This window comes from Marmota flaviventris, chromosome 3 (genome assembly GCF_047511675.1).
Source record: "Marmota flaviventris isolate mMarFla1 chromosome 3, mMarFla1.hap1, whole genome shotgun sequence".
NCBI classification, from domain to species: domain Eukaryota; kingdom Metazoa; phylum Chordata; class Mammalia; order Rodentia; family Sciuridae; genus Marmota; species Marmota flaviventris.
The window spans coordinates 120080231-120106010 of NC_092500.1; the positions used below are offsets into that span (position 1 = coordinate 120080231).

A 25780-nucleotide genomic window follows, 5' to 3' on the forward strand; every position below is an offset into this window, starting at 1 on the left:
GAATGAAATTTTTCACAAACTAACGGTGCAATATAGCAATTTTAAAAAGGTGGTTGTTTAACCTGGAGCATGTGCTTTAGGGAAAGAGGCTTTTTTTTTTTTTAAACAGCTTTCATGTTTTATTTCACTTTATTGTGCTCTTCCCTGGTGCCCCGAGGCCCTATGTGTGGGTACCTCTGGAATGATTCATAGTAAATAATACTATACCTTTGGGTAGTATTTCCACAGACACAAATTCATTTGGTCTTTATGATTGTCCTGTGAGGAATGTATTATTGTTTCTATCCTACAGAGGAGTAAATTGAGGCCTGGAGAAGGGTCCATCACTGGGTAGTTGGCAGTGTTGCTAGTAGTGTGAAGGGTGGTCACAGAATCAGGGGCCTGCATCTTCAGATTGTGTGGCTGTGTTGCTTGGAGAAAGCAACTCACCCTTTCTGATGTCCAGTTCTGATTAAATTCCAAGGGCGTATGGTTAGATGAATGGCTTCTCTCAGACCTGGGTTTGGGCCCCAGGTCTCCTGATTCGGAGTCCTGGTGTTTCAGGGAAGGTGCATATTCCTGTTTGTCCTTCATGGAGGCGTGTTGATAGGAGAAGGAACTTTTTAAAACCAGGATGAGAAGAAAAAAGAAATATCTGGCTTGTTTTCACCCATTTTGAATCACCCATTTTACTTTTCCTTAAACTTGGATACTTCTGTTTACAGAGTACGTGGCTGGAAACCTAGGGCTGCCAATCACCCTCTGTCAGAGCTCAGGTGCAGTTGGCAGAAGGCTGTCAGGATGTGTGTGGAGTTTGTGTGCCACTCACTCCTCGCTTCTTTCCCTGCAGCTGTAGGCAGACTTTGCAGAGTGGGACTCAGCAGCAGGTCATGAGGCTGGCCCTGGTGTGGCCACAGTAATATTAGAGGTATAAATAACAAAAACCAGAGCATTCCTCCCTTTCTAAGCAAAGAATCGCTTAATGTATAGAATTTGGAAACTAGAATAATAAATACAGCTAATACTCAGGAGGCTTTTATCCTCAGGTATTTTTCTGAGAGTTGAATATCATTGGCTTGGCACCATGACGCTCTGAGACAGGTGCGATCACTATTTCCATTTCACAAAAGAGGAGCTCAGGAACAGGGAGGTTGTGTGACTTTTAAACTCACACAGCCAGTGACTGTCAGAGCTGGACTTTGGATCCGATCTGCCTGGTTTCCAGTTCCTGCCCTAAGTTCTGCCTTTCTGCAAATAACTGTCACTCACTCCCTGTGTTAGTCAGCTTTCCACCGCAGTTACAAAATGCCTGAACTGAGAAACTTACAAAGAGGAAAGGCTCATTTGAGTTCACAGTTTCAGAGATTTTGATCCATGGTTACTTGGCCCCATTGCTTTGGACCTGTGGCGACATAGTCCATCCTGGAGAGAGAGAGTGTGGCAGAAGAGGCTGCTCATCTCATGGTGGCCAGGAAGCAAAGAGAGGAAGAGGGGCCAGAGTTCCAATATCACCTTAAAGGGTGTGTCTCCAGTGACCAAACTTTCTGCATCTGGGCCCCACCTCTTAAAAGTTCCATCATCTCCCAATAGCACTACAGGTTGGGGAAAAGCCTTCAACAGAGGACCTGTGGGTGTTACTTATCCAAACCGTAGCCCAACCTAAAAATAACACTAGTAATATTTTCATGTTTCCTTCTAGTCTTTCTTTTTAGAAAAAAAATCTTTTGTAAAAAGCATGGTTCATTGTATACCATTTCAGACCCCATTTCTGTGCTTAATATTATGATGTGAACAATTTTTCTCATAATATTTTTCAGAATGTTATTTTTATGGCTTCCTAAAATTCCATCGTATGGATATGCATTGCCTGGATCTCATTTATCTCACCAGGCCCCCACAATGGACTTTTAAGTCATTTCCAGTTTGGCATTAGCATAATTCACACTTCAGTGAATGCCCAGATGCATGACTTTGCCTGGGTCTTGGATTGGTCCTGAGAAGGATAGGAGACTGTAGCCATTTCTGAATGACTCTGACTACTGACTGCTAACTGCTTCCTTGGCAGGGTGTATCAGCTCATGCTTGCCTCTGTCCAGGTGAGAGGAAACGGTAGCTCGGGGCTCAGCCTCCCCGTTTCAGCAGGGCTGGAGGAGCTGCAGGCACAGCTCAGTCATGCTCATAGCACAGAACAGAAAAGCTCCCTGCCATCCCAGGGTGACTGGTTCTGAGAGATCTGTGAGCTCTGAACCCCAGATCAGGAGTAGGACCACACCTCTGTTGCAGGGACCATGATGCATCCTGTTGAGTGGCCCTGGGGCTGCAAGGCAGAACATTCAGAGGTACTGCACACACTCTAAGACTGCAGTAAAATGGGCCAGAGCAACTGACCCCCACAACATAGAGACAGACGTTTAAGCAGTTAATATAGGAAAAAAAAAATCTTAGAACAATTATATTTCAAGAGACTCACCAGGTTTTTATCACACACATATCACACTCCTGGCTGATCTGGGCTCTGGGGAATACAGAATTGAACAAAATAGACCAGGATTTCTGTTTCTTGGGGCTTCCCTTCTATTGGGGGATGAGAAATATTCATTTAACATAGTAATAGACAAACTTAGCAAATGGCAAACATACGAACTGAAAATACTCAAATAGTAGCATCCCTGTAAACTTCTGCGCAGATCTATTGTTTTACTACAAAGTGTGTTCTGCTGTTGCACTTAAAAAAGCCAAAAATGCTGATTATGAATACACTCGAATTAATCCTCCGCTAGGGCCTATAATTTAGGTGTGCTTTCACCTTTGGAGGTGAGGAGCTTCAGTGCAAATAGCAAGAGGTCAAGAATCTCAAGATCTCCCTCCTCTCCATGCTTGGAAATGAGTGGAAGAAGTATTATGATTACTGCAATTTGTCCTCTTTGGTTGAAGATTGTGTTTCAGCTGTATACATCTATCAGTTAGTTTTTTTCCTTATGGTCTCTGATGTCAGTATGAGAGTTCTTGAGTACCAAGGGGGAAGTGGCATTATGATTAGGGTCCTCTGGGCAAGGTAATATTGGCCTTTTGGTCATATGCATATGGTTTGCCTCCAGTGAGACTTTCTATTAGGATTCTTTTTTTTTTTTAACCTTGTTTTTACTAGTAAAAGGCAGAGAAGAGGTTTTGTTTGCTGCATCAGTCAGAAGGTGTGAATGCCAGTAGCTTTACCACTTTTCCTGCTGACTTGAGCCTCTGAAATGCTCCAGGTTCGCTGCCTTCCCTTCTACTTTGCCCTGGTCATCAGATGCAGGTGGTATGTAGAGTAAAAATGAGACAGCTTTATTTTAGGCAGCATCTGATCGATTGAGTCAGGGAGATAGCCACAGATGTCCTTGGTCCCTCACTGTCTCTTTGTTGTGGAGCAGGTTTGACTACTGTGGTCATGGGGACTGTTCTGAGCATCCCCATTTCTTATGACTGTTTGTAGCAGAGTGAGAGAAGAGGAAGACAGAGAGAGTAGGAATCTGCTCAAACAGTGGGAAGTAGCTCAGGTCAGAGGAAAAAGGGATCAGAAGATAACATATGCTTGGCACCTTCAGAATACCCCTTGAGTCCTCACTCTGGTGAGAGGGTTTCCATCTAAGCTGGGATGTCATGGGGCTCTTCCTTACTTAGTGTGGGGGGCATTGTTAGGTTTTCCATCTGCCCAATGGGAAAAATTACTTCCTCATTTATTTGTCAAAAATGTGAGATACTGGACTCGGGGTGTAGCTCAGTGGTAGAGAACTTGCCTACCATGTGAAATGCCCTGGGTTTGATTCTCAACACAGGGGAACAAAAAAAAAAAGTTAGGTACTGAAAAAGGCTATGACTTCTCTATTTTTTGTGTAGCTTAGAATCTCTTATGCTTTGAAAATATGTCTTTTTGCATAGGGTGGTTATTTCATGATCAAAAAAATCTACCCACCCATCAACATCTGGATCAGTTCTTGATTGCATTTTTAAAAAGTTTTTTTTTCCCCCACAGTTTAGAATCAAGTGCTTATTCTTTGCTTTTTCCTACTACTTACAATTATTCTTTATCGTATTTTTCCCATTGCGCCTTCCTTTTAATACAGACCTGTGTAGTCCAATATGTAGCCTCCAGCCAAATATGGCTACTTAGATGTAAATTAATTGAAATTAAATGAAATTTAAATTGTATTTCCTCATTTGTTGTAGGTACTCAAGGACTCAGCAATCATACTGTCCACAGCAGGTGTCTATTTAGAGGAAGGCAAATGGATAGCCCAGAATGATAGAACATTCCATTACTGTAAGTTGTATTGGATAGTATATTGCTATAGACTGGTGTGCTCAGCCAAAGTTCAGATCTATAACAGACACTCAGGAGGACAGATATTAATACAGGAATTTAAGGACTTATAAAATTGGAAGGGTTGGGAGAGAAACCAGCTCCGGGCTGGGCCTGCAGGAGTGACTCCCAGAGCAGCATCGCAGAGCAGGCCAAGGGATCTGCGATTGTGGTACTGTTAGGAAGCTGGGAAGTGTGAAGCCCCAGTGCCAGGAGTTGGCTCCAAGAGCACACCACCTTGTCCGTGGTCCAGGAAGCCACTGCAAGGCCCCCGTCAGCTCTATACTAGCTAAATAGATGTCCTCCCCACCTGACTTACTCAGTTCTTGGTTGGCCAATCCCAAAGTTGCATCAGGAATTTTAATTATAAGAGAGATTTGGAATTGTTTTTAGCTCTCTGGCAAGCTAGGAAGGCACAGTAGAAAGAAGTTGGAGGAACTGTTGAGCTAGCCAACCCACTGGTCACCCACCTGTCACATGGTGGCTCTTTCTAAGGCATACTGGATCCTTCTGATAGTACCACTCACCTTGAGAAGGACAGAGCCTTGAATTATCTTCTAAGACCAAGGGACAGTATCCTTCCTGTTCACGTTTGCCAGCTATCTCTTCCTTCCTTCCTTCCTTCCTTCCTTCCTTCCTTCCTTCCTTCCTTCCTTCCTTCCTTTCTCTTTCTTTTTGGGGCGAGTGGGGACCCGAGATTGAACTAAGGGGCACTCGGCCACTGAGCCACATATTTTGTATTTTCTTTAGAGACAGGGTCTTTCTGAGTTGCTTAGTGCTTTGCTTTAGCTGAGGCTGGCTTTGAATTCACAATCCTCCTGCCTCAGCCTCCTGAGCCTCTGGGATTACAGGTGTGCATCACTGCACCTGGCTGCCAGCTGTCTTCATAATGCAGTAGATAGGGAAGATTAACGGCCTTCTGCTTTGTGATCATTGGACCACTAATGGCTAGAGAAATATAGTTTTTCTTTCAGGTTGGCTGTTCTGCTCATAAAGGGTATGTAGGCCTCTTGCCACAGTGTTGAGATGACAGAGAGCAAGAGCCAGATGGACTTTCACAAACATCTTGAGTGACACGCTGGCCTGAGAGAGAGCACATTTTTACACTTCAAGGATGGATAAGTGGCCAGGACTTTAGGAGGAAATTCATTTGCAGTTCTCTCCTTCCTAGGTGTGAACTGCTCTTCTGGCTCCCTGTAAGTTAATCTTGGGTACAAAGGTGCTTCATTAGGAATGACCTTCCTTTGTGCATAGCAGAAGGCACTAAGGCAAGAGCAGGAGGCCCTGCTGTCAAAGCAGGCCAGAAGCTCCATTCTGTTTTCTACCCCTGTGTCTAACTGGTGTTCTTTATATGGTGCCAAGGGGGCTTGGGTGGCATGAAGGAAGGGAGGTGGGGAGAATACTGGAAACTTGTATTTGAGTTCTGCTTATTTGGATTGAGAGTTTAAGGAGGAATCATTTATGCTCAAACTTGAAGAGTGAGAAGAAATCAACAAGCGAAGAGCAGAAGGAAGAACATTCTTAGAACATGCAAAGGCACTGTGGTAGACAAGAGCTGTGCATATCTGAAGCATGAAATGAGACCAGTATGTTGGGAGTGCATAAGACCAGGCCTAGAGAGGAATGCGTAAACTCAGAGAAGTGGGCCTGGGCCAGTTTACACTGGCTTCATCATAAGTCATGGCACAGAGTTTGGATTTTGAAGGGACTTAACTAGGGGAATGACAGGGCCTCATTTATGATTCATGTTTCTAAAAGGTCACTTTGGCTGCTGCATGGAGATCAGATTAGGGATGGGCAAGCCCAGGAATGAGAGAAATGCTAGGGGGCTACTGCAGCATTCTGGGCAAGAAATGGATGGTGGCCTGGACTAGGGTGGTGGCACATGAGATGGAAATCATTACTCATGACTCTTTCCTCAGTTCTTCTCTGCCACTTCCACATCCAAGATGTAAGTGAAAGAGTCTGATGCTTGAGAATAACTCTGTTTTTTAGGGCATAGATGGACAGATTCTAACAGTGTTTTTTCTAACATTTATCTATAGTCCACTGTGTGTTGGTCTCCTTTCTTTCACTGCAATAAAATACCTGAAACAATCAATTTATAAGGAGTAAAGGTTTATTTTGATTCCCAATTTCAAAGGTTTCAGTCCATGGTCAGTTGGCTGCATTGCCTTGGGCCTGTGGTGAGGCAGAACATCAGGACTGGAGGATGTGGCTCTGTAAAGGGTTCACTTCATGGTGGCTGGGAGGTGAAAGACAGATACAGGAAGTGGGCGGAGTTCCAATTTTCCCTCCAAGGTCATGCACCCAATAACCTAAATTCCTCCCACCAGGTTCCACCTTCCAAAGATTCCACCAGTGCTGTGGCCTGGGGACCAAGCCTTTACCGCGTGGGACACTTTGAGGGACACTTAAGATCCAAACTACAGCAACCTTCATTTTTATCATGACACCATAGCAGATAGATGTGGAGCATTTTTTAGCATATGGCCCTGCATCACGTGGCTGGACTGAGATGGATTAAAGACAAAAAAAAAAAAGTCAATTGTTCTATCAGTAGACACCTTCCACCTTTCTGTTTTCTACACCTGTGGAAAGCAGGTGTACTCCTGATTTGGACTCCTCAGGCAGACCCCTGGAGAGCAGAATGGCATGATCCTGACCAGTTCTTTTGGGGGTCTTGTCCTTGTCCTGGTCTCTCTGAGAAGCAGCAGCACCTGTATGCAGGAGGGGGGAGCTGCTGCTGTCTTTTTAGGGGTGTCAAGCCAATGACAGGTGGGAGTCATTTTCTAATGTTTGGAAAAAAGATCACTGCTGTGTGGCACCTACCTATGTATATGTGACCTGATCTACTAAGTCGCCCGTTGGGCTCGTTTGGGGATGAGAGCATCAGTGGAAATAGCCTACGAAGGCAGGAGCCAGAGCAGACTTAAATGGTGGCATTTTTTCAGCTGGCAGCCAGGAGACAAAGCTTTGAATCAGCTTTATAATTTGAAAATTGGTCTCTTTGCATTGGGTGGTGATTTTGTGCTAACAAGAGCTATCAGGGACACAATGCTGTCTGCCCTACCTTCACAGCGCTACTCGGGATTCAAAACCCTTGTGCCAGAGATGGAGGTTCCCCACTGCTGGGATTCTTGGATGGTTATGCCACTTGTTGTGGGTGATCTGGAGATACTCCTAGGGCCTCAGGTCTCGTTGGGGAATCATCATGGTGGGTGGGAAAATGACTTGGAGGAGGGAAGGCCAAGCTGAGCTTGGAGTTCAGCCTTCACAGAGGCTAGCCCTGACAGGCCAGACCTGTCTCACCTGTGTATGGTTCTGAGTTTACTGTGGCAGTGCCCTTAATCATGTCACAGGGCTGTAGCTGTGCTCTGGACTGCCTGGACCAAAATACTGGTTGTTTTTTTGTCCTCTGGCTAGGGAGAAGTTGACATTCCACTTTTCCCCATGGGCCTATTCATATGTGCTTTCTCCAGATGGTATGCTCCAGAGAGATCCTTGTGTTCTGGGAACAGTTCACAATATAAATAAGGTTCCCCATGGAGTGCAGGCTGGGGGTGCTCAGAAGTCAGCTTACCAAGACCTGGTGTTCAGAACTGCCTCCTGGCTCTGTGGAGGCAGCCACCATCTTGCTCATGGACGCCTCTGTCTCATGGTAAGGGATCAGGGTGAAGGATGCACCCACATACAGCCTTAACAGGGCAATAGATGTGTTCTCAGGCCTATTGCCTCCTGCCCTTTTCTCAAGTGTTGTCCTGACGTTCCTGGGATTGCATGGTGTTTGGAACTGGCAGCTGAGATGAGAGGGAGATAAAGACAAGCCAGGGAAGGGCCAAGGTGAGGGTTGGAGGACACTCACCTCAGGGGAAGTGTGAGGTCTTGTCATATGTAGAGAAGTGGGGTCTGGAAGGCTGAAAGCAGGGGACAGGGCTGCTTTTATATGTGTGAGGGAAGAAGAGTTAGTCCAGGAACCAAAATAGACTCTATTAAATTTTGTCATTGCCAAAGAGAGTCCAGGAAGGAAAAATGATTTATCACAGATTGAATGGAGCAAAACTAGAGTTCCAGCCCTCTCTGGGGAACCACAGAAGATGGAAGATTGGGCTACTTTGGACTTGGTCACTCTGATGCATAAGCAGGACACTTTCTATTGTCATTCACCCTGGAGGTGCCTATAATCACCCCAGAGGGTTCCCAAGGAGGCTGATGGTGTAGTGGACACTGTCCTATGAAGATCCTTTTAAGTTTAAGGATGTTTTTAGGAATGCAGCCTGTTCCATCCCAAAGCCCACAAAACCCAGAAGAGGTGTGTGCTCTGTTTGTCACCGTGCATGTGAGCACACACGTGTGTATGCATGTGGAGTGTGTGTGTGTGTCTGTGTGACAGAGAGATCTGAGGAGGCGGGAGTATAGTCTGGCAGCTCACTGAGTCCTGTGTGCTGCAGAAATCTTCCATTGTCTCATTTTGTGACCTTTAGTGAGTCATATGCTCCTTTGTTTTCTTATGTGTTAAGTGGAGATACTCATCTTGCTGCTTATTAAAGCGGTTCTTGTGCTTCAGGTGCCTTTATTAATTCAAATCGACTCTTTGAATTTTTTCCCTCTGGGGTCTTATAAGAAAGGTAAGCTTTCTTGAGGCCTTCCTCACATTAGGCTAGGGATCCATACAGTGAGCACGGGGAAGACTGGGACAAGCTATGTGGCCAAGGAGACTTCTCAGCACACAGAAGTGCTGCGCTCTCCATGAGCCTGATATTCTGGTTAATATACTTTACCCCTAGGATGCAGCAGCTGCTTGGAGCCAGTGGGGCAGAGAAAAGGAGGAGGGCAAAGGGAATCAGTGGTGAGGTGGGAATCCGTGTCACATTGAGAATGCGGCCATGACTTCGGTTCAGTAAGGAGGCAGTTTTCTAGGCCCTGGAGAGCGGGGTGGGGGCTCTAATGCAACAGAATGGACGACAGTAGTATAGCTGATGAGCTGGTACCCAGGGAGACCTGATGTGCTCATCTTGGGGTCAAGCTGGGGTGGTAAGTACGTGGCACCTGTGTATTTACCATTCCCTACCCCTTGTGCCATGATAGGCATCACTGATCTATCATGATGTGATTTCTTGTCTTGCTCAGGAAAGTCTCAGAATCCTGTAAGTACAGCATTTGGACAATGATGTCAGTCAATTGGCGTAAGTGTTGAAGCTCATTGTCTCTCCCTCTTATGATGGAGAGGACATAGACTATGGAATCTCTCAGAAATGACAGCTCAGTTGGGTACACGTTTTGGGCACTGAGTAAGCATATTAGGTCTTTCTTGGTTGCATGAGGCAGAAACCCAACATAGATGAGTTCCTAAATAACTTAATTATCACAGTGAGTGTGGGGAAATGACTTAAAGTAAGAGTGGCTATGCCGACCTTGAGGTGTAGCTTTGGTGGAAGCCAGCTTCCAGAGTCACACCTGTTTCACCTCCTGTCCCTCAAAGTAGGGCTAACTTCTGGCATGGCTGGATGCAAGAATCCCATGATCCTGAGTTCTCTCTCTGGGATGGACTCTGTAGGGTGAAAATATTCTGTCTGTTGTATTAGGGCTCTCCAGAGGAACAGAACAAATAGAATGTACATGCAATTATTAGAGGGGATTTTTTTTTTTAGTGTGGCTTACATAATCAGTCTGGCCATGTGCAGATTGGAGAAATGGAGAAACCAGTAGTTGCTCAGTCTAAAAGGTGGACGTGCAGAACAAGGGGGACCAGATAAGGAAGGCCCCAGTCCCAGGCTGAAGGTTTGGAATGCCCCTGGAGATTTGCTGGTGCAAGTTCACAGTGAGAGGGTGAAGAACTTGGAGTTTGATGTCTATGTTAATGGCAGCAGCAGTAAACCTACTGCTCAAGAAAAGCTGAGTGTGCATGTGCATGCACTTGCCCCTTCTTGTCTGTTTTTTGTTCCATCTGGGCCTATTGGATGGTGCTGCCATTCAGGGCAGGTCTTCCCCCTCAGTTGGCTGACCTTTATGCCAAGTGTCTCTGGAAACACCTTCACAGACTCACCTAGAAGTGTGCTTTGTTAATTTCTAGGCCCTTCTCAATCTAGAAGTTTAACCAAAACACTGGCCAAGCTGGGCCAAGTGCCCTTAACAGGCTCCTGTGGGAGTCAAGAGTAGTCGTGGTGATGGTAGGTTCTAGGAAGCAGGTCACCCTGGGAGCAAAGTTATCTTGGAGTCCAAATATAGAAGGACCAGCACAAGCCAAGAGCTGGGGAGATGATTGGGAGAGGCACTACGTTTCCACCTGTATACTGAGGAGCCCCAGGTGAGGAGAGGGAAGGGGTTCAACAATGTAGTTCATTCTGTGCCCAGCAGCTGCCTTGGGAGGACCTGTGTACACTGAGCAGAGAAGGTCACTGTGGGAGGACTCAATTGATGTATGTGAAATTGGTCTGGCTGTTCCGCCACTGTCTCCAAGCAATTGAAGTGGTATCCACATGCCAGATTCACCTTTCATGGTAGCATTCCATTCTCTGAGGCTTTTGTTGATCTCACTGCACTAGGTCAGCTCACCAGCATTACAAATATCAAGGTCGAACATCTGTTCTGGGAGGCACACGTTTGGGTCCAGGGTGAGCTGATTATTTGGCAAACCTTACAGATTCTAGGGTAAGGCATCTTTCCTAACAGACTAGAGAGTGTCATGCGTATGTGGTGTCTTAGGGACTTTCTTGAAGGCTTTGGTACCTTTAAACCAGAGCAGTGTAGCCATCTCTTCTTAGGTAGGGCCCTCTGGATTTTGCTGGCTCCTATCAAGAGTTTCTCCTGGACAGTACTCTCTACTCCATCCTGTTGACCATGCCACATAGCTCCCCTCCTCAGATGTCAAATGCTATATAATAAATCACCCCAAAGCAAAGTGGCTTACAATAGCAAGCATCTTGTTATCTCTCAGTTGTTATGGGTCAGAAATTCTGGAAGTTCCTCATTTGGCACTGTTCTGGCTTGGGGTCCCTCTTGAAGTGCAGTTGGTGACTACAGCAGCTGTAGGCTTATCTGGACTCTCTCTTTCCACATGGTCTCTCCATGCAGCTAGTAGGCTTCCTCACAGTATGGTGGCTTTTGCTTTCCTTCAGCTATCCATCCTGAGAAACTCAGGTCTAGGCAACTTGGCCGTTTTGAGCTTGGAAATCCCATAGTGTCTCTTCTGCTGTACTTTATTAGTGGAAAAAGTCAGAAAAGGGCAACTCATTTCAAGAGGAGAGGTCCTAGACCTTCTTTCTCTGTGAGAGATGTCAGATGTCAAGGGATTTGCCTATAATTTAAACCATCAAGCTCCCCTCCCTCTCCCACCTGTGCCAAACTTAAGTCAGATGCTTTGGGGGCCTGGATTTGCAATTTCCATCTCTGTGACAGATACCTGATATAATCATCTTATGGAGAGAAGAGATTTGTTTGGGCTCATGGGTTTGGAGGCTTCAGTTAACAATAAATTGGTCCTGTTGCTTTGGGCCTATGGTGAGGCAGCACATCAGGGCAGGAACATGTGGCAGAGCAAAACTACTCATCCCACCGAGGAATCAAAAGGGAAGAGGAAGAGACTAGGGTCCCAGAGTCCCCTTCAAGGGCATGCCCCCAGTGACCCAAAGACCTCCTGTTAGGCCCTACCTCAAAGGATCCACAACCCCCAGTAACATCTCCCTGAAGGCCAAGCCTTTAACACAGAGGTCTTTGGGGGACATTTAAGATCTAAGCTGTAGCACTGGATGTGAACTTAACTTGAGTTCAGTCCCCTCGTTTTATTGTATTTAGTTTTGGTTCTGGAACTCAGGTGCAGAGAGCTAAGTGAATTACATTCTTCAATGCATATTTGTTATGAATTTATATGATGCTCACTCACTCATGCATTCATTCTTTATTCCTTCTTATCCCCACATCTTACTCTGATTTTCTTCCTCACCTCCCTTAAACAACCATTCTGTTCTGTTTGAAGAATATCCTTTTGTTTGTGAGTTGTTCTTACAAATGTGTTGGAATTTATGCATTGCATCGTGTTCTATCTTCCAATGCACCCTCCTTTCCTAACTAGTACAGTGCTGCTGAGGTTCACGAATTCTGAGGTAGGCACGTCTCTTGTCTGCCTCAAATGAGGCGGTGAGATCAGGGAAGGGAGCCACCTGTCCAAGGTCACCCAACTGAACTAGACCAAACTTAGCCTAGAACCAATTTCCTGGTGGTTTCTTAGCACATCACACTAGTGTTTTCATGTGTCACCTCCCAATTTTATGCAATAGCTTGAAATGAAATTTTTTTAAAAATGTGAATCTGTGTCCCAGGTGCACTTATTTTCCCTCTAGTGACTGTTGTCCTCTTTCCTCTTTTGCTGCAGGTTCCAACTATGGGAGCCCGCGCTCAGCCAACATGAATGCCAACGCAGCTGCGGGGCTTGCCCCTGAGCACATCCCTACCCCAGGGGCAGCCCTGTCTTGGCAAGCAGCCATTGATGCAGCCCGGCAGGCCAAGCTGATGGGCAGTGCTGGCAATGCGACCATCTCCACAGTCAGCTCCACGCAGCGGAAACGGCAGCAGTATGGGAAACCCAAAAAACAGGGTGGCACAACTGCCACGCGGCCACCCCGTGCCCTGCTCTGTCTGACCCTGAAGAACCCCATCCGGAGAGCATGTATAAGCATCGTCGAATGGAAATATCCTTTGTGCTTTGGCCCGGGAAGGGTGCTTGTGGGACTTGTGTCCTAGAGGCCAGCCCTCTGGGGCTTACCAGGCAGCAGCCTCTGTAGATGGTGCTGTGCCTACAGCTGGTTTGTGGGTCTGCATCAGTGAGGCCTGTGAAAACACAGTTAGAGGCCCTGTCCTAGACTCAATGAATCAGGATCCTGGGGACAGGGCTCACGATGCCTAGGTTTTAATTTTTCCCCCCACATATGGCTCTAACGTCCCTAATCCAAAATCTGAAATCTGAATTGCTCCAAGTAGAAGCTTCCACATCTTCTTCATATGATGGATAGTAGTTCAAATACAGGCTCAGTAAAAACACTGTATAAAATTACCTTCACACTATGTGTATGAGATACATGTGAATCATAGATGAATTTTGTGTTTAGACTTGGATCCCCTTCCCATACTTTCTCATTATGTGAATGCAAATATTCCCAAATCCAAAAAATCCCATATCTGAAGCACTTACATGGCTCAGCTTGCCTGGGGATCCACTCAGGTGATTGTGTTAATAGTCATCATGGGCTACTTCACAACCTTTGTTCCCTCCTTTGTTACTGTACTAGGATAGTTTCATGACCTCACCTCTCTCAAGGATGAAGCAGCCCAGGAGATATAAGAATGTAGCCATCAACAGCCCGGTTTCTTGGCTCCAGGGCCTGGGAGCAGTGGCTCTCAGCCTTGATAGCATGTTAGAATTCTGTAGAAAGTTTTAGCAAACTTTAGATGCCTGAGCTTTACCCAGGCATTCTTAAAAAAAATTCTCCAGGTGATTCTAAAGTAGTTACAGTTGGGAACACTGGTCTGGAGTTTAAAACACAGAGCCCTTCTGTACACATAGAAACCAATGAATGGGTTCTTCAGAGAACATAGCTCCAAGGCATGTCACCATAGAATTGCAAGGCCCCTAATATCGAAGTGTCATAGAGTCATGGAGATTAGAAAAAAATCTTAAAGATTTATAGGTCTACCCCTGATTTTCCCTAGTGATGAAATGAATCCCATGTGAAAGATTCTCCAGGGTCATATGCTTAGTATCAGATGGGATTTGAACCCTGGGTCTTTTTTTTCCCCCCTGGTGGTATGCTGGGTCTTAATATTTGGCATTTTTGCAGTAAGAATTTGTTTGGATAGGACTACCATATTTCTCAATGCCCAGGATAGGGGTGTTAGGTTTCATTAGTAAGTTTTTAGGGAAAGATTTAAAAATCTTGGGTAATGGTCAGAAGTTAGAAGAAGGTGATCTGGGGATAAAAGAAAGTTCTTTAGAGTAAGCAGTATTAATTCTATGCATGCTTAAGCCTCTCAAGTAAAAAGTAACTTCAAGAGAATTTAAATGAAGGGGCTGCTGCAGAATTGCCAGGTCAGACCTGAGCGATGTAGTATGATGAGTGAATGGGAGGTGGGTGTGGTCAGCCATAGGCTGCTTCCAAAGCTGCTTGAGGCAGAACCATGGAGTGGAAGAAATGAGGGCCCCTGCAGGTCAGGCACAGGTGGGGACTAGATGAGTACCTGGGTGGATGTTCAGGGGGTGCAGTCCAGCTCTGTTGGGACATAGCGGGACCTCGGACAGCAGCCTGAACATTCACTGTGTGGCAGTCACCCTCCCTGGGGAATGTGCTTCCCACCTGGAGGAGGCGATGTGGGCCTTTCTGCTTCATGGGTGGCGTTCCTAGACTGCCGAGGAAGGATAGCTGGACAGATAAGGAGCTAGGAAAAGGTGAAATCTGATACTGTCATTAAGAATGCAGTTTAAAAAATGACCTGGTCCTCCCAGGGTGACATGCAGTGTATCCAGGGCTTACCTGGGTTCTCCTCTGCTTTTCGGCTGATGGCTCTTCTTATCTTCCTGATTGGTTTCTTTACACAGCCTCATTTCTGACATTAGCCAATGCTCTTAGCATAACACGATGGATGGATAGCCTGAGCAGGGGCAGGAGGTAGAACTGGTAGCACTCGAAACATCCCAAGCTCAGGTATCCCCACGGGGGTGGAGGCAGCCAGTTACATTAGATGAATGGAGGCATAGGAAGTCTGGCTCAGCTGACTTCTTGAGCTCATGTCCTGGAGGGAAGAGCACAGGGTAGCAGATGATGAGAATGAAACTGACCAGCCCCTAGGGCGAGTGTCACTCTCCTAAGCAGGTGGGAAAGGGTTTGGGCAGGAAGAGGTGCTGCAGTAGGAGAGCTGGAGGAACTGACGTCATGAAAATGCTCTAGGGTAACACAGGCGAGATCAGTGTAGAGGAGCCCTCACAAATTCAGAGTCTAGAGCCAGACTAGATCCCATTCTACCACCAGCTCTGTGACTTTGGACAAGTTAACATGTACCTTTCTGTGCCTCCGTTTCCTCCCTTAACAATGGGAGTGATAGCTGTACTTTCTATGCTGGGTGTTTGTGTGGTGCAGTTAGACCAGTGCCTAGCATGGAGTAGGCTCTCGATAAATGTTAGCTCCTGTTCTCACTGTCACTATACCCACCCTGGCATCTGCACCCCCAATATCACCACTGAGTCCTTGGTCAACTCAAGGGCAGCATGAGGTAAGAGATTAGTGAGTGGGTCTGGGTTCTGGCCCTGGCTCTGTTCATTGCCAGGTTGGAATCTCAAACAGTTGTTTTACTGTCCACATCTGTAAAGTGGGGAAGTTGGACAGGTCTACTGCATGCCACCTTTTAATATCAAGGCACACATGCAAAAAAAAAAAAAATAGGCACCTTGAAGGAGGCGTGCTGGCTAAATGGACCCTGAGCTCTCCTTTGGGGCTGAGGGGTTCTGCCACCAGATAATCACTGAGATTCCTCCCACTTCCAGCATTCTGTGACCCTGGTCCAGTGCTGCCTGGGTACACAGTCAGAAGGCTGTGTGTGACGGGGGTGAGTACTGCACTGGTGGGCAGGAAATATGGGTTCTAGTCCTGCCTGGTCATTAATCTGTTAGGGAACCTTGGGAAAGTTTCTTGGGCTCTCTGGGCCTCAAGGTTTGGACCAGATCATTTCTAAGGTCTTTTCCTACTTCAAAATTTGTTACCTTTGTGAGTAGAGATTTCCCTGGGAGAATTAAACTGGTTCTTTCACCCAACGATTTCCATCCCCTTCTCTTTCTCCTGTTAGACTCTGAATGAGGCTGAAAGTTGGCAGAAGGGACCGGGCTGGTAGGAGTGGAGATAGAAGAGCACAAGTTGGGCCCTTCCTGTGGAGCTTCCTTTTCTGGCCTTGGGTTGGGTGTGGTGGGGTGGGCTCATTGGAAGGGTATTATCCCATTAGCTCATTTGTCTCTAGAGGGTCCTGTGTTTTGATGAAGAAGTCAGGGACTGGGAACCTCAGTGTGTTCTGTTACTGGTGAGTGAACTCTGGGTTGTCCCTCTAGAGACCAGCACCATCGATGGAGAAGTTGGGAGGACCAGCAACTGGAGCCTTGCTTACCGGAGGCAGGACCTCTGCAGAACCAGGGGTGTCCCTAAAGGGGAGATGGCTGCCCTTCTTTAAACACGCAGCACACATCCTGCCACACTCTGGGGGGTCCTGAGCCCCTCACCCCAGACGGGCTTTAGGTTCTCTGGAATCTGTCAGAAAATGAAAGAGGAGAAGAAGGAGAAGGAGGGGGAGGGGGAGAGGGGAGGAAGAAAACCACTTTTCACTTTCAAAGATTAAAAAATAAATTCTCCAGATTTTAATGAAAACCATGAAATGTCACTTTGTCTTAAAATCCCACTCCACTGCTGTCGTTCCCAGGTGCGATTGGGTCTCCTGGTGGCAGCGCAGAAGCCACGTGGAAACGGGGATCCAGGGAGCCCTGCCTGGGGCAGGTACAGCCTGTAAAAGCCACTCCAAGTCCACATGAGGGAAAATGAAGTCAAATGCAATCTAAATAAATAAAAGAAGGGGAAAAAAGTTTTTAGAAATCTGTGTTTACTCTGGCACGCGACTGGCCTCCACTGCTTTTGACATATTAGGAAAAATTTTGGCGGGGCCCCACTAGAAGCACTTAAAAAGGCATATGTTTCTTTTCAGAATACAAGGGGCTTGGAATGCATTGTTTAAACAAAATTCTTACCAATCTTTGATTCATTTAAAAAAAAATAGAGAGATGTATATTTGTTTCACTTGGGCTCGCTGCAGCGTTAACTTCCTTAACTCCCTTCCTCAGACCATTTGAAATAATTATTTTACTGACTATTTTTGCCAATTGTGTGGCCTTAGCAATCTATATTCCCTTTCCAGAAGATGATTCCAATGCCACCAATTCCAACCTGGTAAGTCCTCAAGTCGTTTCTTACTACTCTGTGGAGAACTGAAGTTGGATCACATGGATTCGAGTTGGAATGTGCGAGAGGAGTGAGATGTGCGTTTGACATGTACCAAAGCGCTGCCGAGCTCAGATCTGGAATGCCATTTTGCTCTTTATTCAAATCAGCACCTGTCTTATCACAGCCTGTTTTCAGAAAGAATATTCCAATTAGGAGGCAGCGAACTCTGTGTGTGTGTGTGTGTGTGTGCGTGTGTGTGTGTGCGTGTGTGTGTATGTGTGTGGCGGATCCTGTGTGAGTTATAAAATGTGCTGCCTAAGTTGCAAGTGCAGGTGTGCTGGAGTGAGCATTTATTCCTGGATCATTTGTCCTATGTATTTTGAGTGCCTTTGTCCTATTGGTAGGATTTGCTCAGGCGATCTGCAGCCTGGCTGCGTGATTGCATGATAAATAATTTCTAGGAAGCTTTCAGGAAAGTTTGCTTTTGCAGCCAAGATGTATTATTGAGTTAAAAAGGTTTTATTTTCTTGGGAAAGGAGGCTTTCCATTTGGATTGTGGAGAGGCCAGTGCTGGCAATTTGGGGTTAGGATTTGTCCATGGAAAAAGTGGAGAGTGTGTTTACTTTTGGCTGAGCACGAAGTCATTACAAAGGCCTTTTCTCCGTCTGGGCATGTGAGGAAAAGCGCTCTGGAATGTGGTTGGTGAAACTGGGCCACTTTGGGATGCCTCTGTGATGGGCATGTAGAACAGTATTGTCTCTCTCCCCTTGCAAAGACAGCATAACTTTTCATATGAGTCCCCCAAAGCAGTGTTTGGTCACCAAAGCCACCATCTTTCCCCTGTTGCCAGCACCTTCCTCAAGTGACTGAGACTGGACTGTCGGATGCGATTGCTTTCAGAAGAATCAGGAGGGTTATAGAGTCTCCTTTCCATCGTTACTGTCTGCTGATGCTATCCGGGGGATGGTTCTTTTGTCTTAGAACCTTTGACATATCCCTTGGCCCCTTTGGAAAGTAAATTTGATGCATGCTTTTGCAGCTAGTTGCAGACCCATATGGGTTAGGGCATTCAGTGTGTGGGGGGCTGCCGGGCTTCTGGATGGGTGTGGGGTTGCGTGGTAAGGACACGTTCCAAAGGTTCCTGAGCTGGGCAGTGAGTGCCGAGTGATGACATGACAGACCATCAGTGGCAGTCCGTGCAGCCATCTGAGGCATGACCTTGTCTCTTAACAGGCAAGAAATTGTCCCCATGTCAAAATAAGAACAAGCTGAACAGTCTCCCCAAAGCAGGAGCTCCTTCTGTTTGTTCTGTTTCTTCTCTGTGTCCACCTCCCTCCCCTCCCATGGTCCTTCCAGAATCCCTCTGCAGCATAACACTTAATCTGCAATTTCAAAAAGAGGCCTGGTTACAAATAGAATCCAGGTCTTGTTTTTATGCCAGTGAAGTTTTGGGGTACTTTGTGGGCAGAGGAGTTTGGTTTATCTTAGGTCTCAGAGATGGTCATGTAATGGCCCCCTCATCCCACAGCTCCCAGGAGGATTAGTAGGACCACTTGGGAGGTTGCCCAGAGAGAAGCCCTGGGCTGACCGAGACCTGTCAACCTTGTGCCTCCAGGAGGTGGAGGGGCTGTGGGAGGGAACCAGGGGTCAAGGTTGGACTTATTCTGGAGGTGGCTGGGCATAGAAGATGCTGGACATATTATAGTTTCTCTTAAATCCTACCAGTGAGCAATGGACGTGTTCTAAAACTAGAACTTCGCACAAAATCATTGAATCAGTGACTTAGGATGGGGGTTTTTATGTGAATGACATCTCAATAAAACTGTGGATTTGACTCATCACTCTCTGAATTCCATGGGGTCATACCTTCTCTGGGGTTGCCAGTGCCATGGACTGCATGGTGGCAGTAGCCAAGCAGGATTCAGAAATCCACCCAGAAAACCAACAAAAAAGAAAAAGTCCACATCAGCTCTGGACCAGGGCTGAGCACTGGGCACTGTGAGTGTGGGTCTTATTACTGCTGTCATCTTCACTGTCCTCATCCCAACCCAAACCTGATTCACCTTTTGCCTGGACCTTCATGACGGCCTGAGATTCTCCCTTCAGTCTCTTCCTCTGCTGCTCTACCATATGCTTGTGCAGTCACTTGGCAAGCATTCACACCTGGAGCTGGGTACTGGATTTGGAATATGTCCAGATGTAGACCCTGTCTGTGACTGATAGGAAAGATAAACATAAGAAAATGTTTGCAAATAGTGAAAGGTCTTACAAGAGGTGATTTCCAGGCCCAAAGAGATGTTTTTGGGCTGGAGTATGCACATGTGCAAAGGACCTGTGGTCATACTCTGAATGATGGGGTGCTGATTTTGAATGAAGGAGAAGAGCCAGGTGATGGTGGCTTCATAGTCCATGCCAATAGCTGGATTTAACTTCCAATGATGAGGAGCCCCTGAAGAGCAGGAGAGAACTCTTATAGCAAGAAGGGCTGAGCAGCTCAGTTGGAGCCTCAATGTGAAGAAAAAAGGAAACTTTGCCAAAGTTCAGATGTTAGTGACAATAGGGACGGAGAGGGTGGTGGATTTAGAAGGTGAACTTGCCTGCACTTGTGACCAGCCCAGTACTGTGGGCAAAGGAGAGGGCTGAGTCCCAGCATGGTGACATGGGTGGCCAGGTGGCATTATCAAGGAGAAGGACTTCAGGGGAAGGTCACATTTAAGAGTCAAGGCATTATGGATATGACTGGGGATTTGTTAGGTGAGGAGCCCCTGGTGTGTATGATGGTGATGTCCAACGGGTAGTTGGCAGGCGTGGAGCTCGGGAGACAGTTTTGGATGAGGTTGTAGACTAGCGGGTAATGAGAGAATGGGGAGAGGGAGAGGCCGTGGGCATGGACCAGAGCACCTGCCATAGGGCCGAGGGCAGGGGGAGCTGAAGGCCAAGCTGGGCCCTGGAGAGCAGTGTTTACAGAGAGGGTGGAGAAGAAAGACCCAAGAAAGGATATGGGGACAATTTGGCCTGAGAAGTAGGAGGGGGAATTTCAGAGAGTGAAGTCTTGGAAGCTAAGGAAACAATTTAAAAATATGAAAGAGGGGACCAGTCAGTAGGTCAAAAGCTGGACTTGATGGCAACTCAAGGCTGACAATCTGACTTTGAGGAGTGTGCTGAGCTTTGAAGAGGCTGTTGATCTGACTGTGTAGCCTTTCCTGGGCTAGGAAATCATAGGTACGTAATGACTGTGTGCTGATGCCTGAAATATTCCACTAGTCATCCCGGACTGACTCCTTAAATGATCTAGTACTTCCAAAATGAAACTTGAGAATTTCCCCGTTAGTGTCATACCTTTTTCTTCTTAATTTTTTTTTAGTTGTAGATGGACATATACCTTTATTTTATTTGTTTATTTATTTTTATGTGGTGTCAGGGATCGAACCCAGTGCCTCAAGCATGCTAGGCAAGAGCTCTACCATAGAGCCACAACACTGGCCCTTCTTTTTTCTTATTTTAATAAAGAATTAATAGAGTCCTGCTCTGAGCAATAACAAAAGAGAGACAGTGATGCACCTGTATCAGTGGTTCTCAGACTCTGAGGCATGAAAATCCTGTGGTGAACTGGGTCACATGCATGTTCCCAGTCCTGACCCAGAGAGTCTGATGCCATGAATCTGGAGTAGGTCCCGGTGTTTGGCACAAGCTCCCCTGGTGGTTCAGATGCAGGGGCCTATGCACTGCTGTTTGAAAGCAGTGATCTAGAATGTTCTCCATAGTCTGAGTGGATCCACCTTCAGCTCTCTCCACAGTCTGCTCTATCTACCCACAAGCTCTTTCTAGGATCCAAACAGAAAGATGACATACGTCAACTGCCAAGAGGTTTCCCACTCTATTGGGTTGAAGAGCAGTCTATTTAGCAAAGCACGCTTGCCCGTCACAGGATTTGCAAATGCACATCTATGCTTGCTCCTGCTCTCAGTTTCTCTCACAAATCCATCAGTTCCCTTCCATTCTTTCCTGGACTCTTTGCTTTCTCCCACCCGCTGCATTTAATCCCTACTTCATTTTTCTAACGCTTTGCTTTCTTTCCTTTTCAAGAGTTGAAAAGTATTCCAGAATAGAGTTTTATTTTTAAGATCTTTCTCTCATTATTTAAATAAAAGTCTTATGCACCATCTAATACATACTTCTGCTCCCAAATCCATTATCTTCGTTATCTTTTCATCAAGCTAGTGAAGCATACTGAAACCTGAGCTGGTCTGTGACATGAAGTTCTCTTCTGGATTATTCACAGACCTAGCACTGGCAATGCCAGCTACTCCATAAGCCATCATTTACAATATGGCAATGGTAAACTTGTTCTGTCAATAGCTGTTGCTCGGTAGGTAAATTGTATGTGCCTGTTGAATAGCCTCTGCCAGCAGAGAGAACCTATCGTGCATGGAAAACACCCAGTTCTCTGCAAATCCTGAAGTCCACAAAGACTTGGCTTGCGTTGGAATATTAAGAGAATATATCTGGCATTTGACCTTATGCAAAGAACAATGTTATGTACTTTATGTAGCAAGAGCCAGGCTTTTGGTGGAGGCGGGGAGAAGGGAAGAGGCCAGAAAAGCAATGGTTTGGGGGCTGTGAGAGGAGAGTTGTCTTGCCCAGGGGCTGGAGCTAGACTGGGAAGAAACTTGGGACGTCAGACGTACTAATGTATCACTGTGAAATTGAGGCAAGATAGCACCATAACCTGGTTGTGAAGATTAATATGTGAAATGTGTAGAGCTGTGCCTGGCACAGGCAAATGCATGCTGTCCCTTAGAACTCAGACCAGAGTCTGAAAGCCACTCTCCTCCTGGGGTCCCTGTAGGTACATCAGGATCAATGTCTTTCAGGATAGCTTTTGTCTCACAAGGGTGCAAGAGGACACCAAATCTCTGTTTCCTGGCAACTCAAATCCAGCAGGATTGGTGTGTGTCTGTGGGTGGCTCATCTTTATTTTCTGGGGGGCCTGTGTGGATTGCATTCTTCACAGGGCTTTTTTTTTTTTTTTTGCCTTCTAACCAGTTAGCTCAGGGATCCAGGGCATGTCAGAGGCACTGTAAAGCCAAGGTCACCTCCCTTCCTCTCAATTCCTAGGCAATGCTGGGTTGAAGACATGTGGGGTCCCTCATTTGAACCCTCAAGTTCTGACATGAATCGAGTCCTCCCTCCCAAGCTCTGAGAGGGGCATGCTCTGAGAAGTGACTAAAAAAACTGCCCCTTTGACTTTCACTCCTCTTTGTGCAGTGAGCTGTGATTTCTTTTATTGTCGCATTTGCCTGCGAGTGAGAAGTCTTTGTGGGGCTTTCATGCATCAACAATAATGATCATAACAAAAATGGGGTTTATTATTGCTATCTTGTGTGTGTCATCTTAATGCACCAGACACACACTTTGCAGATACACTAGGGTTATGAAACATATTAATAGATGATCGCGGGTAATAAGCCACGTAGTTCCTGAATCATGTACAAACAACCTCTCCTGCGCTGAGCAATGAGGGGGCCACAGGGTGCTGAAGATAGAAACAGAGAGACTGTTTTTGGGTGAGAGAATTAGCTTGGATCAGTGCATTGAGAAAGGGCCTCTACTGAGTGAGGTCTCCCCTTAGGAATTCCAAATAATCTGGTCTGAGTGGAACCAGGACTAGCGTGTGTCTTAAAGCTGCGCTGGAGCCAGGATTGCAGGCATTGACCTAGGAAGAGAGACCTGAACTATGTGGCCCTGGTCAGTCACTTAACCTTCTGTTTCATCTCCTCTGGCCAGTGAGAGTAGTAATACCTGCTTAATCATAATATACCTTCACTGTTGTGAAATGAATGAGACTTCACTGAGTCTCATTAGGTGCCAGGGCTTTGTATATACTATTTTAAATACCCCTCTCCAAATAAACTGTACTATATTTATTTGTTTCCTGGAGGGTGGAGAATTTATCCATCTTATTCATGGCAGTATCTCCAGTGTTTTGACCAGTATCAGGCACCTGTCCAGCTCTTGATAAATATCTGTTGAGTGAATGACTAGGTGAATGAATGCAGGCTGCTAGGCATTGTCCTTTTATTTCAGATGAGGAAATGAAATCTCCAAGAAGTAAAGTGACTTGGTGAGTGAGTGAGTGGCACAGCTGGACTTTGAACTCAGGCCTGTGTGAAACCCCAGCTTGGGCTCTTTTCTCTATTTTCTGGAGTGTGTAGGGTTGCTGTGAGAACCTGATGAGGCAGATGTGAACATGTTTCAAAGATGAAACATTATGTAGCAATGTTAGCCGGTATTTTCAAACAAACAAATAAAAAAATGGTTCTGTTGCAAAATAAACTCAGTAAATTCTGAGTTGACCGAAGTAAAGTTATTATAAGACTTCTCTAAGCCTCCTTTATATTTTTGTGGTGCTGGGGATGGAAACCAGGGACTTGGGCATGTTAGGCAGGTGCTCTACTGCTCAGTCCCAGCCTCAACCCCATCTCCAGGTTTTTAACACAGTAGCAACAGGCATAGTTGATGAGTCTGCAACACCTATAGTTGAGTTCCTAAAAGCGTTGTGCATTAATGCTTTTAAACATCACAATAATGTTGTGAAATGAATATAATTGTTTCCCATTTTCTAGATGAGAATGTGAAACTCAGATAATGGAAATGTTTTGCCCTGTGAGAGGTAGCCATGATGTGAGGACAGCGTGTGTGGATGGATTGTGGTTTCCACAGCTGTGTTCTTAACCTAGGCTGCAGCTTCCTCCCTGGGTGTTTAAAGTGCACCGTGACTCCCTAGGTCAGGCAGAGGGGGTAGGAGTGGGTTCCTCAGAACACCTCTTGATGAATGGCTGCTGTGTAGAATGCAGAGGTTCAAAATCACAGACAAAACTCTTGTCCCCAGCACCTGCACCAACACCATCATTAGAAAGGACAGAGCACATTGCCAGGCCAGAGCAGGAAAGGAGGCCAGCCAGGATCACGGCTCTGCCTCATCAGGAACATGACATTTCAAATCGGATGGCAAGCTCCTGGATAGACTTGTGCCTAATCTAATGGTCATAAACCCTCAGGGTGCCTGGGGCAATTGTTTGACTCAGTGTTTATCCACTAAATATTTCAGAGAGAGGAGGAGGCATTGTCTGCTCTGTGTTTGCTGATGGATGGGAGAAGAGGTGATGCTTTGAAGTCTAAATATGGTGACACCTCTTGCTCCATTTTTACCCATCTTTATTCATTCTGGGGGGAAAAATGCTCCATATAAAATTCACTTCTTATGTAATGGAACCCTTTCATATACCAAACTCCTCGGCACATAAATATATTTGAAGAAATTCTTTCTAGAATATAAAATAGAAATCCCTGGATCCTTAGAAAAAAAATACTAAGCATATATCATCCTTTTTTGAGAAGTGCACAATCATTAGGATTCAATTATTGGACTGGCAATAATACCACCCAGCTATCAGGAGACAAGGGAACCCCCAAAGGGTCCCAGAATGCTAGGATCTAAGAAAGGTTTTAGACATTGTTTTCATACCCCACCCTGTTGGGCTGTCTACCTGCTCCAGCACCCACTCTTTTAACTTGCTGCTCCTCTCTCCAGTGGGCTAGGAGAGTAGATAACCTGGTCTGTTCTGGTTATGTGCAAAGTAAGAGTAAATCAATTCTGATCAAGGGACTCATGTATGAATAAAGTGCATTAGCTTTACTTTGTGGATTTTATAACATTGATTTGGGCTTCTTGGAAGCCCTTTTCTCCTCTTTATTTCCTTCTTCTCACTGGTTTCCATATGATGGAAGTTGTTGGATTTATGCCTTCTAACTAATAATAATAGCAACAGTAATGTCAACACATTGCTGGCACTGTTCTAAGTACATTACAGTGTGTTAAGTCATTTAGTCTTTTCAACAACTCCACAGGACCTCTACTATAATTTTAACCAGACTTTTATTTAGTTAGTTACATTTTAATTGATATATAATAATTGTGCATATTTATTATAGTCATTCGATTTTAAAGATGAGAAAGAGGCACAGGGAAGTGAACTTACTCAAGGTCACTCAGCTATGAAGCAGCAGAGCTGAGAAGGGCCCAGGTGTGAGATTCTCTGCTCTTCACTGCTGTGCTGTGTGGCCTCCCTGGGGTCTAGGACAGAGGGGTGCACTTTAGTTTTTAAGTCCTCAGCTGGAGTGTATGCCCTTTATGTGGTTGTTTCTCTACCAAGGAGTGCAAAGGAGGAGCAGCAGTTATAGTCATCTTTAAAGCATCTTAGGGGCATGACTGTGGAGCCCTTCCTTTCCCACCCAGGAAACATGGGGGTTAAACAAGGAGGACGTATTTTTTATCCACTGCTACAGAAAGGTGAACTTGACTTTGAGGCCCTGTTTTCCTAGAGACCAATGATTCGTATTAGCTGAGTTCCTCAACTCCATGGAGCCCTAGGAATTCTCCTAAGTAGTTGAGAATCTCTGGTTGGGGTGAGTGGGACCCAGAATCAGCCCAATT

General features: G+C 45.8%; 1 protein-coding gene across 19 annotated transcripts in view; it reads left to right on the top strand.

The window, feature by feature from the left end:
• Window positions 1–25780, top strand: part of Cacna1c (calcium voltage-gated channel subunit alpha1 C) — a 617874-nt gene that overhangs the window by 46412 nt on the left and 545682 nt on the right. For all 19 annotated transcript variants that reach the window (XM_027951043.2, XM_027951042.2, XM_027951019.2 and 16 more), the window contains exons 2-3: window positions 12690–13014; window positions 17184–17289. In XM_027951043.2, coding sequence (XP_027806844.1) covers window positions 12690–13014; window positions 17184–17289 — 431 coding nt within the window. The remainder of the gene's footprint in view (window positions 1–12689; window positions 13015–17183; window positions 17290–25780) is intronic.